This window comes from Sebastes fasciatus, chromosome 6 (assembly GCF_043250625.1).
Source record: "Sebastes fasciatus isolate fSebFas1 chromosome 6, fSebFas1.pri, whole genome shotgun sequence".
Classification (NCBI taxonomy): domain Eukaryota; kingdom Metazoa; phylum Chordata; class Actinopteri; order Perciformes; family Sebastidae; genus Sebastes; species Sebastes fasciatus.
Genome location: NC_133800.1, coordinates 20594224 through 20608664, shown reverse-complemented (window position 1 = coordinate 20608664; position 14441 = coordinate 20594224). Strand labels below are relative to the sequence as shown.

Below are 14441 nucleotides of genomic sequence, written 5' to 3'. Positions count from 1 at the left end.
CCCATAAGAAATGGGAAAATGGAAAATGTGGCTCTAAAGGTTGCTTTGTATAGGCACAAGCTGTTCTCGCTCCCTCCGTCTGTTGTATCTTTTTGTGGCGTGATTGCGGGTACAAGTGCCTTCTTTCACTCAGAACAGGAACGGATGAGAGAGGGCTTTGAGTGAGGAGGACACACGGCAGGTGTGGTGGGGATAGGTTTGTATTTTTGTGTGTGTTTTCTTTTTTTGTGTGAATTAACATTATCGTTATTTGAGTGTGTGTGTGTGTGTGTGTGTGTGTGTGTGTGCATCTGTATCGGTCTTCGCAGCCGTGGCAGAGCAACCATACATTTTCCGAAGCGTGGCTTTAGATGTGATGTTAGCAGCATGTCACATCGAGAGGCTCTCTGGGTGATTTGATAGGAGGGCGGATGGAGATGGAGTCGAAGTAATGAAGTGAGTCTGAGTGGGGTTTGCTGCTGGAGGCTCAAGCCCATCACACCACACTGGCTGCATCTCTGCTGTGGTGAAAGACACAGAGCAAGAGAGAGACAGAGACATTGTAACCTCATCACCCCGTAGTCCCCCTCAGCCAAATCTGCTCGTCTTCGCTCTCTTTATTCGCGGAGTTGAGATGCAGCAGAACTGTAAGCACATTGGTCTTTTTAACTGCGACAACAGAAGAACTCTCTCTGTAATGTATAATGGCCACGTGTACCCTCCTCTCTGAGTCTCCTGAATGACAATGTCCCTCCATGCCCAAAGCAATAGATTCACTGTTTGCAGATAAACACACAGGTTGAAGCTCAGCATCATTACAATGCATCTCATCTAATCCAATTACTTTAGAAGCTCAAGAAAAAGGCCCAAAATGATGAATAAGTGATCAAGTGGCGCCGGTGTAGAAGGTATAATAAGTGATAGAGCTGCAATGCATATTTAAAGACAAGGCAATATGTAAATTTCTGTGATATTAACATTCTACCTGTTTAGGCTACTGTGGCATGCAGTGGTGTGCACCATCAGCACTTTGTTGTTGTTTTAAATGCTCATTGCATGAATACGATGCTGTAGATGCATCTGTCAAAGTGTCTCCCTAACTACAGTTTAATTCAATAACTAGATAAATAGACAATAAAGTCGTAATGAATAATTCAATCAGTGACATGTGGATATAAAAATACATGCAAATGCAGAATTTGTCACGTACTGTTGTTCTCTGAGGAAATATGTATCCAAAGGTGTCTGTAGCATTTTACCACGAGGTGATTATTGTCGCATCCATTTTGAGACATCTGGGATAATTACTTATCTAAAAGAGAACATCACCAGGAAAATACTTTGCACATTTTATTTACACCTTGTCTACACCTTGCACGGTAAAAGATTGAGCGAAAAATGAGCCGAGGGTGCAAGAAATGCACAAACTGTTATGTGTCTGGTATTGACAGCTACATTGCTTAAAAGCATAAAAGGTTACCTGCTCTGCCAGACGGAGGAAAAAGCCTGCTTAAAACACGTCTGACTCCAGTGTAGATAGGTTGTTAGAGTTTGTCAGAATAACTCTGAAAAATTAAATGAGAAAAAAAATCCTCTTACGTTCCTCAGCAAAGTGAAAGAGAAACCCTCTGACTGGAACTTTGGCACCAGAGGGGGGAAAAAGTGGCTAACAAAAATGCTGTGCTCAAAGGAATAGTTAGACATTTTTGGAAAAAACTTCTGTCGGCTTTGTTGCCAAGAGTTAGAGGAGATTAATATCACTGTTAAAGATGAAAATACAGACGTGAGAGTGGTATATATTTTTGATAACCTTCCGCAAGGAAGCGAATAAGTATATTTCCCCAAATGTCGAACAATTCCTTTAATTGTGAGAAACAAGCAGTACCAACAAAGAACGTATATTGCTAAGAAGTGAAAGTCGATTATATGTTCCATTGCAACGCCAGCGCCCAGCAGCAGAGCTACGCATCCGCCATATTTGAACTGTAATCGAGTCGACTACCATAATGACGCCAGTTAAACGTCCGCCTACAAAGTGGCGTACAAAAGTAAAACAAAATTATTTCTGTTCTATTGTCATCATTTTTATGTCTCTACTGAAATGGCCAGTGTGAACAATAAAAATATTATAAATATGCATACTATTACAGCCATTTACTTACTTACTTATTTATTTATTAAACGTTTTTGCCCGGCCGCCTCCCGCAGGAGCATAAAGTGAGCGATGGGCATAAACGGAAGTTAGAAAAATGAGAGCAATCTCAATCTTTTTCATGTCAAAGACCTCCAAAATCGATGTCCAATAGACCACAGACCATGGATGGATAAGAGTATGTGTCCTGTGCTTTTGCCCTGCCTGTTATAGGAAATAGCCTACAACTACATTCAATTCTTTATGTCATGCTACTAGCACTACTAGCTACTGGCCGATAGCTGTTTTTTTTTGGTGACAGAGACGTTAATACATCCACCATGGTACAGGCTTACAGCATACAGCCCATGGGTGTATTATAAGATAATAAAAGTGATGAATTACAGCCAATATATCCAGAACCGGCTGGCAGTACCTCATATGTCATTTAAGCGTGCAGGGCGGCAGAGTCCTGTGGGTCTGATGCACGTTCATTATGCCGAGGAAAATAACTCTGGATTCGGCTATCAGTGAATTGTACAACTTTTAGGACATAATGATTTAAATGAGGGCTATTTAAGTGTTCGTACTGGGTATTGATTTACCTAAAAAAAAAAATATACTCTGATTTACAGACGTCTCTTTATACATTCATGGCTATTGACTCATTGGCGTTTACAGTCCAAAATACCGCAGCGCCATCTAGCAGCCATTGTCAAAAAAAGCACCAGTTTCGTCTATTTGCTTCTATACTCTTTGGCACCAACACCATGGGCATGAGAGAAACCCTTTAAAACAACACCGTAACAAATTACTTTATAACAGACTAATAAAAGAAGAGGAGGCTATCATAAATGAGTCAAATCAACTGTTTATCAGGCACTAGAGTTGCCCAAAAATTAGCAACCAACTGGATACCAGCCAGAAAATGCATTCAGTCAACTGCCCTGACTAAACCTGTTTCTTTTTCTGTCTGTGTATGCGTGCTTGTATGTGTTTGCTAAGGACAAGACTGCCTGAGGAACTCTACAGTACCTTTGAACTTAAGGCTGCAGAAAGTGGTCATACCAGGTCACAAAGAATGAATCATGGCAGAGAGAGATAGGCTACAGAGCGAAGGAAGGAGAGAGGGAGAAATGTGCATTGGATTGTGATTCACTTAGTGGGCAGCTGTGATGTGAACAGTACAGACAGAGCAACTTTGCACACGCTACTCCCAATAAACCTACTTAAGTGGATTAGCATTGCCACCCTGGGGGCCTCCACAGACTTAAAGCTCTTATCACAAACACACACCGAAACAAAACATACTATTTTTATCAGTTCCCTCGGTTTGTGGGGAAAGTGAGTTTGGGAGACGGTCGAGATGTCCAGGATAAGCACGAGAGTAACGGCCAAAGGAGGCGCATGTTATCTTTCTCATCCTTAGACAAATGCACCACCTCTGGGTTTATGTTACACGCCGTGAATGTAGTAAATAGCTTGTTGGTGCTGAGGTGTGAGTGAGACCTGGTTTGCTATTCAGGACACCTGTTGCAGCGGCCAGGAAACAGATGTTGCTTATATTTTCCCAGTTTGATGCTGGACTCAATTGGCAGATGCTCCAGAGTAAAAAATAATGTGCCAAAAAAATTAGGTGCTCTGTTTTGAATTTGTGTATATGTGTGTTCATCTGTCCTGTGCTTATGACTGAGCCCCTGCCTCTCTCTTTTTCTGTCTGTGCTTCGTGTTTTTGTTGTGCAGGTCCAGGCTGGCTGATTACATGGTGAACTGCTGGGTGACTCCGCACACTGGGAGCACCTGCCCCAACCAAGACAATCACCAAGCCTGCTTGGCCTCCTACGCAAGGCTCATCGGTCAGTACTGCCAGGGCTGTGGGTGGCACTGTGATGGAGTGAGAGAGAGTGTGTGTGTTTGAGAGCAAAAAAAACAGGGGTGTGAAATGGCGGGAGACAATCCCACAATAATTTTCTCAAATTTCAGCTACATGGTGAGACAAAGAGTGATGGTTAGAGACAGTGTGACAGCAGTCCTTTATTTTTTATCATGAGGAGCAGGCAGAGCAGTGAGACTTTTCCTCCCTCCTGGCCTGATATCTCCCCCTGTACACTGGACATCAGCTCACTACCAGAAATAATTAGGCAGTAGAGGCACAGAGAGAGCGTTTACTTAATTAAAACACTCGATGACCATCTGTTTGCTCATAGTAAATGTTGCTCAAACAATGTGTCTGGACTAATACGTGCAACATTTTTCGACCCCGACCAACGTTTGATAACAGCACCTCGGTTGCATCACAGAGTTCGCAAAGAGTTCCAAATGCAAATTTACACGTTTTTTTTCCCACATAGTGGTTGCTGAAGTGTCCATATTTCAGTATCAGTCACTGCTTCCCCACCATGTGTCGTAACTGGTGCGGTATGAAGTGATAATATGCCACTGCGCTTCCTGGATTTCTCTGGAAAATGCTGCACAAAGTGCATCCAACACCCCTGACTCCAGCTGAAAGCATCGACACGGAGAGGCATTTGAAAAGTAAAATGTTTTGGTGCAGCGGTGCTATATTCACACAGCACGCACACTTCCTAAAGCACCTACTTTGCAAAAACATTCATAACATAATGGCCTCTTTACATCTAAAATAAAGCATTACGGAATGCTTCACCTTCCCATAAACTCAAATAGTGCAAACCCCTTCCTATGACTAACATCTTGTTATCCATTTTATATACTATCTGTAATAAATGTAGTCCATTATTGTCCATTAGTGACCCATAACTGTTTGCCCTAATTTGTGCATTGTGTTTGTGTGCGGATGCCCTCACAGGGACAGACATGACTCCCAACTACGTCGACAGCAGCTTCTCCGACTGGACCATCTCCCCGTGGTGCACCTGCAAGGGCAGCGGGAACCAAGAGGAGGAATGTATGAACTTCTTGCGGTACTTCACCGATAACACATGCCTAAGTGAGACATCTCTACACACGATTACTCTGCATGCATTTCAAATGGGTTTTGGAACTGATAGATGGGCCAACAGTCATATAATATTGATAAGAGCACAAGCATGTGATGCGGTAGTTACTCTTGCAGACATGTAAGAGTATAGAAGGAGCCTTGAACTTAGTTCGATCTAATGCAACTTTAATGGTGTCATGGCAGATTCTGCTTTTCAAAGTCGGAGAGCTCTTCAGGGATATGAGTATTGGAAGTGATGTTGATGAGGAGTGGATGGTAGAATATGGAAATAATGAGAGGCGGGGTTGGTACTCTTCAAACATCCAGGAATTAAAATGTCAAAAGAACATTAAGTTGATTTAATTTATTCATTTTATTTAATTTAAACAGAAAATAAGAAATTATTTCTGTTATTTGGTTAGGACAAAAGAGGAAATAAAACCAGAACGATTTAAATATTTATGGATGGATGGAACTTGCTGAAGTGCTAATGAAAATTTGTCTGCAACATAGTTTAATACAACTTATCCACGGACACCCCTTTGCCCACTGATTAAGTTGGAATTAAATGTTCTTAGTTTCTCAGAAACTAGTCATTTTTTATCACTTCTCATCCCCCCCTTTGGGCAAGATCTGCCCGGACTTTAATACAAAAGAAACCATTTGCATGTCATTTTCATATTCAATCTGAGCGAGTTAAAGGGCTTATCCCTTGCAGGAGGAAAATGTCATGAAAAGGAACTGATCTAGCACAAATGAAATAATAGCAGGAGCTAAAACACATATCTGTACATCTAATGCATCGCAGGCAGGGTGCAGCATGACATCCCATTTTTTTTCCCACTGAGAAGTAAAATACAGCTACAGCTCCTTCCTCTTGCTATGGCGGAGCGAGCAGTGTCATCAGCGCTACAAGACACCATTGCCTTTAACATGTTCCATTGTGTGGATAATGCTTTCAGACCATTTCAATAGATTGCTGAGGTGCCGTTTTAGCTGAGTGTGCAGGATGAGGGATGAGGCTGGGAGCTGAGGAGGCGTCTTGAAAAATAACACAAAATGCAGCATCTCCGCTCTGCAGTCAAGGGGAACAGCCGATAAACTTCGGCACACCAGGGAGGAGAATATACACAAAAACACACCCACTGTGCAGCACTATGTGTATACATATGTGCATATATACACATTATCCCTATCTTTCACTGTTCCTGCAGAGTAAACACTTTTTTTTACATTGATCAACAAACCAAAGCATATTGCAATTGAAACCATGTGTTAGACAAACTTATTATCCCCACTCTCTTCCCCACTCTCTCCTTATAAGATCAAGCAAAGGGCTAGTCCAACAGAAGAATAGTTTTGACATTTAGTCAAATTTGTGTGGAGGAGGCCAACATAAAACATCCCAGCTGAAAGGATATTATAATAGTTCAAACGTCGTCTGAGCCTCCCTCTGTCTCTGCTCTTCTCCCTTTTCCTTTCACTCCATCTGTCCCTGCAGGTAGGGCAATGCATGCTATATGCCCAGGGGTTAAAGGAAAACTTATCCAGAGTCATTAAAAAATGGAATTGCTATTGGCAATGAGCTTAATCACTCAGTGAAACATTTGGGTGCAGTAAAACATCCTGCGTGGAGGCCCTCCAGCCAACTAGTTTGATTTACGACTTTATCCCCCCATCGTACGGCATCTGTAGGGGGATAGCTAGCGATAGACGGCCCTGACAAACAGATGCGTAACATCGCATGTCTCAGCAGTACTTCACTAGCTCTTCACTGCTAGCATTTAAGTTGTTAGGCTCCACTGGTGAGCTCTGTTCCTCTCTGTGCTTTTTTATTTTTCCAGCAGCAGCACCAGTGTCGAAACAGAATGGGGAAACATGAAGGGTGCTTTTGTTATGTGTTAAGTGCGCAGGTGTGTGTTTTGCTGTACGGCGCGTGTGCAACACTGTGTAGGTGTACAGAGGATGTGACAGACGAATCTATGTGGCCATGCATCGGGAGCACCGAGGACTGTGTTGGTGTCCAGCCGATTATTCATGTGTGGTCCACAACTATCCTGTTTGTCCTTTGTGTGGTGGTGGGGAAAAATGCCATTTCTCCTTTGTTTGGGAATGTTTTGAATTTGATCAGTCACATGAATCTATTCAAAGTCATCTCTGCGTGCTGACCTTATAATGGAGGTGGTTGCCAAGCAATTACATGCCTTGCCTTCTCTCTGGCTGAACAAAGAGAAACAAGCCTCGTGTTTTAAACGGATGAGCAGTGAAAAGGTACTCGGCCCCTATTTTACCATATCTAGCTGAAAAGCTGACTGAACAGGGATTTATCACATTTTTGCAGAGACTCGCACATGCACTTAGACACAAAATGACACACGCATGCATACAGTACATGGACAGGCGGATACAAAAGCACTCTTACATGCATTCACAGACTGCCGTCCTCTGTTTGAGCTTTTAAAAGATTCCATTTCCGAGTGTACAACTGCCGGCAAACAAATTGGGGTTCATCATCTCAAGTGCGAACATTATGCCACTATTTGGTTAGCATGTTGCAATTGGAGAGCGGCTGTTGCAACATAAAAGGGGTTTTGTAATGAGCCGAGGACATGAAGCAAAGTTGTTTGTATTTGATAAGTGTGTCCGTTGGGTCTCTGCAGGCTTCACTTATAGAAGGATAATTACCAGCTAAATTGATAGCACACTATAAACATGTTCAAAAAGAAGGCACAGCTTAAAATATTAAACATAAGGCAGTATTGGTAGTTTGTAAGACCGTAAAATCCTAAGCGGCCTCCCCAGTGACAGATTTTGCAAACAAGTCTCCGATTGCTGTTTTTGATTAGTTTAACTCTGAAGCTTACTGACGAAGCAAAAAGACTCCTTACTCGTTTTGCTCCTTCCTTCCTCAATCCCACGCCGCCCTCCCTCATTCCCTCGGTTGCCAAAGATTGGGCAAGGGACCAAGAAGTTGACTTAGAGCTGTCTGTCTGCTCGCTGGCTTCTCTTGCTGGGACGGCATGTGAAAAACAAATGGCTTTATATCTCTGTCCCTGCAGGAAATGCCATTCAGGCCTTCGGTTACGGGATAGACAACATGCAGAACAAAAATGCGTCGGTCCCCGGTCCCACAGCGACGACGAAGACGGGGTCGGAGTATTCGACGGGCGCCTCAGAATCTCCCTTCGTCACCATCCCAAAGGTAAAAGGTTTTGCACTGATTGTTTCATTACTTGGGATATAGAGTGCTCCATGGATAACGTCTTTTTGTAGGCCAACTAGGAAGTTAGCATCGCCCTGGGTTCCCTCGACAAAAAGCCAATGGGATTCTTACATTGGGTTTTGGATTATTGCAGAAAATTATCTCTGTGGCAAACACATGTTTATGATACTTACTCGTTTTGTTCAGCAAGTTAATTTCCACAAATGAACACCACTTTTATGATTTTTGGCAATCGCCAGAGGTAAAAAGCTAATGTTATATTATAACGCTATAAACAAACTACACCACGGTCGCATGAGCGGGTGTATAGACAACGAGACTGTAAAGGCGGACGAGTCAGCGTGATGACGTTTTGTTGTTAGCAACCACCTTTTTTAAGACACATAAAGGCTTCAAAATTCACAAGTGGGGGATTTACTGACATATTTTATATCGTAGAACAAAACGTTAAAATTTCTTAAGCTTGTGTTACCAACAGACCTTATTTCAACTAAAAACCCATTAAAACCCATTGACTTCCAGGTGAGGGAACTGGAAGTGCTAAAATGCTAACTCATGTCCGGGTTTTAGGACTCATTCTTGTAGCACTCAATTGCAAATGTTAAATTTATATGCAAAAATATGTTGTTGTTGATGTTGTTGTTGTTGTTGTTATTGTTGCAGCACAAATATATCTGTACATTTTCATCAGTCTCCAGCAACTTCCTTGCACAACTTTGTTAAATGGCTTTATTACAAAAAGAGCCACAAAACCACTCCTCCACTCTACTTCCATGAAAGGAGGATTTTGCACAGAGTCGAAATCATAAAGCTCAACGCGCCGCTCCATTCACATTCACATCACATTCAATCTCTACGCTTGTTAAAGCAATTGGCACATCAGAACAGGCGCTTTATGATAAGACAGTTTATGCTACACCCAAGATGATGACATTTGGTTGAAATATTATATTTCGCTCTCACACAATGATATAGTGAAATAAATGGGGAGGTGGGGGCTTTAATCTGGATTAGAGCTTCTAAAATACTGGCCCAGGGCCTGTACTTTGCTCAGCACCGTCTACTCTGAAGACTGCATACAACTCGGCTCTAACCGGGTTCACCGTCTGCAGCAGAAAAACCATCACTCTTTGCTGCGCTGCAAGAATGCACGTGTGTTTGTCTTCTAATAGAACTGGACTTCATTTTCTCCTCAAATAAAACTCATGAAAATAACAGGACCATATTGTCCGCCAAAGACTACCCTCTCGCTCTCTGTCTCTCTTGGGCAGGACAGACATATTTCACTGCAGTTTGGACAAAAGAGAGATTTTTCTTTTCTTTTTTTATCTAGCTGTTGAGTTTGATTAGTTTTCACAATGAAATATTGTTCTGTTTTACAGATGTATTTTAGATGTGCCGTGCAGCCTTCATGGTGTAAGACTAATGGTGTTTTTCACCTTTGCAGGAGACCCAGTTACCAAGCTAAGCTGAATTGGACACTGTAGAATAAAATTGTCCTTTGAAAAAAACTTTCTGCCGCTGCTGATGTTATTGTTAATGTCATTTTTCAGCGACTATTACAGATATACACAAAACCCAAGCAGCGTGCAGTGTTTACGAATGCAAATTTGCATGCCGAATGAATGACTCCCATTAAGACGTCTATTTTGAGCAATTCCAGGGGCTTTTCACCGCCATTAAATGGTCACACTGCGCCCGAGTCATGCGGCATTGTCCTTTACGCACAAACCCTCATTGTGGCGGAGACAGCAAATTAAAACCTTAAAAATGTTGCGATGGGGAGAATTAATGAACGAGCACCTCTGATAACAATAACAGTGTGTATGTTTGGGAAAGGTGTTGGAGAGGGAGAGAGGATGGCGGGGTGGGGAATGGATGGTGGATTTCTCCAAAGGTTCAGTGTGTGTGTGTCAGTATTGATGCACCGCTCTGTGCCTGTCTCACTGCAGCGTGGTGTTTAATTTATTGTAAAAATGGTAATTAGGAAACAATAAGACGTGTGATTACTCAAGCAGGAAGTTTATAATTAGAGAGGGAGCTGGTAGGGACATTTTGGGCGGCTCTGCATTCTCAGACAACTATGCCTGGCAATTAAAACTTGTCAAACTTCCATGGCAGATAAATTGGGGGAGTGTTGTTGTTATGGTATGGAGTCCTCTTGGCAGAAGACTGACTGTCCAAGGCTGTAAATCTCAACGGCAGACCCACACTAGCGCGCAATTGTGTACAAACCGCCAGAATGCATCAGGTTTGTGATGGATGGATGAACGACCAAGACACCAAAGGATAACCTATAATGTGAAGCGCAGTTAGAGGGAGAATCCGCGGTCCGTGACTAAGCCTGTTCATGTCAGTCACACTGCTCTCTTATAGTGTGTATAGAGTATTTTCAGCTAATTTAGATGCATAATTATTCAAAATGTCACTGCCAGTGGTTGTGGGCTTTATCCCATGCTCACTGAGTAAACATGTGGGCTGAAGCTCGGTCCTTTGAGCATTGTAAGTCAGAGTGGAAGCCATCACAAGTCCTGCTTTGTTTACGTGGAGAAAAACAGTATTTTTTCCCGTATACTAACATGTTTCGGTAGAGTTGGATGAGGGATATTGGGTCTCACAGATAAGATGTATTTTTGTGTGTCTTTTGTAATCCTGATTTGAATTTAAATGTCCTCGCTTGACAGATTCTTGTTTTAGTTAAACTGTTCATTTTTACCGCATTTCAAGTTTAATTTGAAATGTAATATAAACCAACCTCTGTATGTGTAAACATCCCCTCCAACCTCATAACCATTGGCAAGCTGGTGCCGTGTGTGTTCCCACACTGCCACTGCCATGTGTTGATTTTCAGCTCAATTGAATGAAATTGATTGTGGACAGAAACTACGTACCTCAGGGTTACTCGATTACTTGCCTCGGGAAACGCAGACCTGCCGCTGTAAATTTGACAATTTGCTGATCGATAATGAAAACACTCTGCCGTCTGCATGTGTACCTGTTCCAATGACGTGCGGGATACTTTCTTATCAACACTTTTAAATAAATACAGGGGACTGTTTTCCATCCTCTCTCTCTCTGCATGTGTTTAAGCATCAGTAAATGAGTGCGTGTTTTGACATTGTCTGTTTTCCGTCACGGTGCATGCATCTGTGTGCGTGTTTGTGCATCTAGCCGTGTGTTTATGCGCGTGTGTACCTCCTCACGAGCCTGAGTGTATGTGTGGATATTGGCTGCAGCCGGAGATCTGGACTCATGTCAACAGGCTGCTGCCACACATCACTGCCCTTGCTAATTAATTGGCTTTTAGTCGCGGATGTGTTTGGTGCATTGTCAAGCTAACCATAGCTTTTTTTTCTCCTCCTTTTTTTGGCAAATGTCTTTTAACCATTTCTTTGTAGAGCGTGAACGCACAAGCCCAGGTGCTGTGATAACTGCTGCTATTTTGGATACCCCTCCTTTCCCCTTCTTTCCTTCTCTCAACAGGAAAAAATATATGCCTGCCCTGTTAATATAATCCAACACAATTTTCTTGTTTCATTTTTTACTTTCTTGTTCATATGTTGCCGTGTTCTGTTGGAAGATGAGGTGCTTTTAGATAGCATCGGAGTAGATGTGTTTCCTGTGTACAGGGAAATGGACCAAAGTGCAATCTCTGCAAAGGTTACATTGGCGAAGATGAGTTGAGGGGATGGTGGTGGAGGAGGAGGAGGAGGAGGAGGAGGAGGAGGAGGAGGAGGAGGAGAAGAAGAAATGTTTCATGTTCCTTATGATGTGCCTTTCGTATTGCTGTGCTGGACTGAAAATGGTGCCTCCGCAAATTGAGCGAGACTACTTTAACTTGGAGGCAAATGGTTCTGCTTTGTGTTACAAGAATCCAAGAAAATTGAAAAAGTATTCAAAACGCTAACAATTTTATGGAAAAAGCACATAATAAGGCAATTGCGGTGTGGATATGACAGTGGAGCTCTGGAGGCCATGGAGTTTAATATCTGGACTGATGTGTTCCCACTGCTCTCTGCTATAATGTGAACAGCAAACTCTTTCTCTCTCCCTTTGTACATGAGTTTATTTTCTCTTGTGCACAAGAATAAACTGTAGTGTTTTGATTGTGCACAGTCAAACTCCATACAAGGGGTCTTGCAAGTGTTTTGTTAGGCCTCTGCTTGCTGTAATTTATGCCTTATGAAATATTGAGAGAATTTCCACAGCTGCTGCCGTTGCTGGCTTCTGTAGTGTGTGTGTTTGGCTCCGTGGCATGTTTTTCTTGTAAATAAAGTCGGTAATGATAGCCTTAAAAACTGTTTAGAGACTTGCTGGCACAACCTAAAAGAGTTCAAGAAAAAAGAGAAAAAGTCCTCACTAGAAGCTTTCCTTTGTTGCCAACTTGTTTAAGAAGCAGAGAGCATACTAAGCAGAGGCTTCAAATATACTTCACATATCAAAACATTTGGTGGATCAAACACTTGATGTTCGTGCCAAAGTGGGTCTGCCACGGATCCATGTAATGTCTCACTCTTACTCTGACTTTCTGACTCTTGTGTTGTCTCTTCCTCTCCTCGGCTCTGACCCTGTCCTGTCTCACCTCCCTCCTGTCTCCTCTCCCTCATCAAATGCCAGAACAAGAAGCAGCACGAGTGTCTGAGTCACGTCTAACCTTTACACGTCTCTCTCTCTCCCTCTGTGTATCCCTCTATCTGCCCAGCATCCTGAACCAAGAAACGGTGGCCTGGGCAAAACCCAAGGCCTGCCAGAGGATCACTCCGCTTGTCTGTGTGCCAACGTCTGGGCACTGCTTCCTGGCCTGGCTCTGGCTCTGGTCCTGGCCCAGCATGCCTTATAGAAGCGCCAGGAGGAGAAAAAGAGGTCATCCACCCACAAGCTGATCCCAAAAGCAGAAGGTGTTATTTCTGAGACTGATATTAAGAAGGCTGAATCTCTGGGCAGTTGACGTAAAATGGCATTTATGAAAGAGGAAAAAAAAAAAAAAAAAAGGAGGTGGAATATAGTGAAATTTTACAATTGTGAATTTGTTGTTCATTTGATGTATTGTTCGGGCGGACCATGACTGTGATGAAGCACATGGCTTTAAAAAGGACCCTTGGTAGGAGAGGCCACGAGGGCCATTCTCTGGGAACGACTCTCCCTCAGACTGAGACACAAAGTCCTGGAGGACTGAAGCTGTTCATTTTAAAGACTCCTGCGCTTTTCTCACCAAAGGAGGGAGGAGAGGGAATGAACAACATAATTAAAAGAAGACAGGATTGACAGGAATGAAATTGTTGCAGGGAGAAAAGGAATGAGCAAGAGGTAAATGGGGTAGAGAAAGAAAGAGAGAGAAAAAGACATATTTCTGCTATCAGTCACACTTTTTTTTGTCTTGAATTGGTTCTCGACTTAATCTTCTCTTGGATGAACAGACCACAAATTTAGGGGCGGGGATGGGGGATGATTACATTCTGTCTCTTCAACACTAGTGTAAACTCTAAACTGTAAAGCCTACTCAGTGTTCTAAGTGTTGGTATAGTATCCGTGACCATAATCAATCTACCGTACGGCTCTTTCATTTGGGTGCTACAGTATACTTTTTCTCAGCAGGCGGCGAAAAGAACTAAAGATGGTGACGTAACCAGTTAGCAGTCCTTTGGTCATTTGAGATGTTGTTAATGACTGTGGGTGTGCGCCATACGTCCACCTGCACATGTGTATATTTCTGTCTCTATGTATATAAACAACATTTTTCTTTCATTCAACCAAATGATATCTACGGTACCTTGAATGGACATCACTGTACGCTAAGATGGCTCTGTATTGGCTCTAATGGAAGGCCTTCATTATCTGCGTTGTCTATAAAGGTTTGATCACAAAGAATGTATACAAGGATGATGAGATTAAACCAGCTCAAACTGCTTGGAAAGCCATAACCTGTGTGTGAGTATCATACTGTGTTCACTGCGGACAATTATTACAATGTGTGTGCGTTTATGTTTCTATGCAGGAGAAAAGAAGCTTATAAGGAGCACTTTAAATTGCCAGCGTGGGGGTTCGTTGTGCCCCCTCAGAGAGCAGAGGTTATGATGCATAGTGTAATTAACTGCAAGCTTTTTGGAGAGTCAGGACAGCCGCTAGTTTTTTTTAAGAGAGCTTAAGCC

General features: G+C 42.6%; 1 protein-coding gene across 1 annotated transcript in view; it reads left to right on the top strand.

Annotated features, from left to right (window-relative positions):
* Positions 1 to 14213, top strand: part of LOC141769331 (GDNF family receptor alpha-2-like) — a 53298-nt gene extending 39085 nt beyond the window's left edge. The window contains exons 5-8 of the mRNA XM_074638293.1: positions 3854 to 3966; positions 4938 to 5078; positions 8129 to 8271; positions 12995 to 14213. Coding sequence (XP_074494394.1) covers positions 3854 to 3966; positions 4938 to 5078; positions 8129 to 8271; positions 12995 to 13132 — 535 coding nt within the window. The 3' untranslated portion in view covers positions 13133 to 14213. The remainder of the gene's footprint in view (positions 1 to 3853; positions 3967 to 4937; positions 5079 to 8128; positions 8272 to 12994) is intronic.
* Positions 14214 to 14441: the final 228 nt, after the last annotated feature.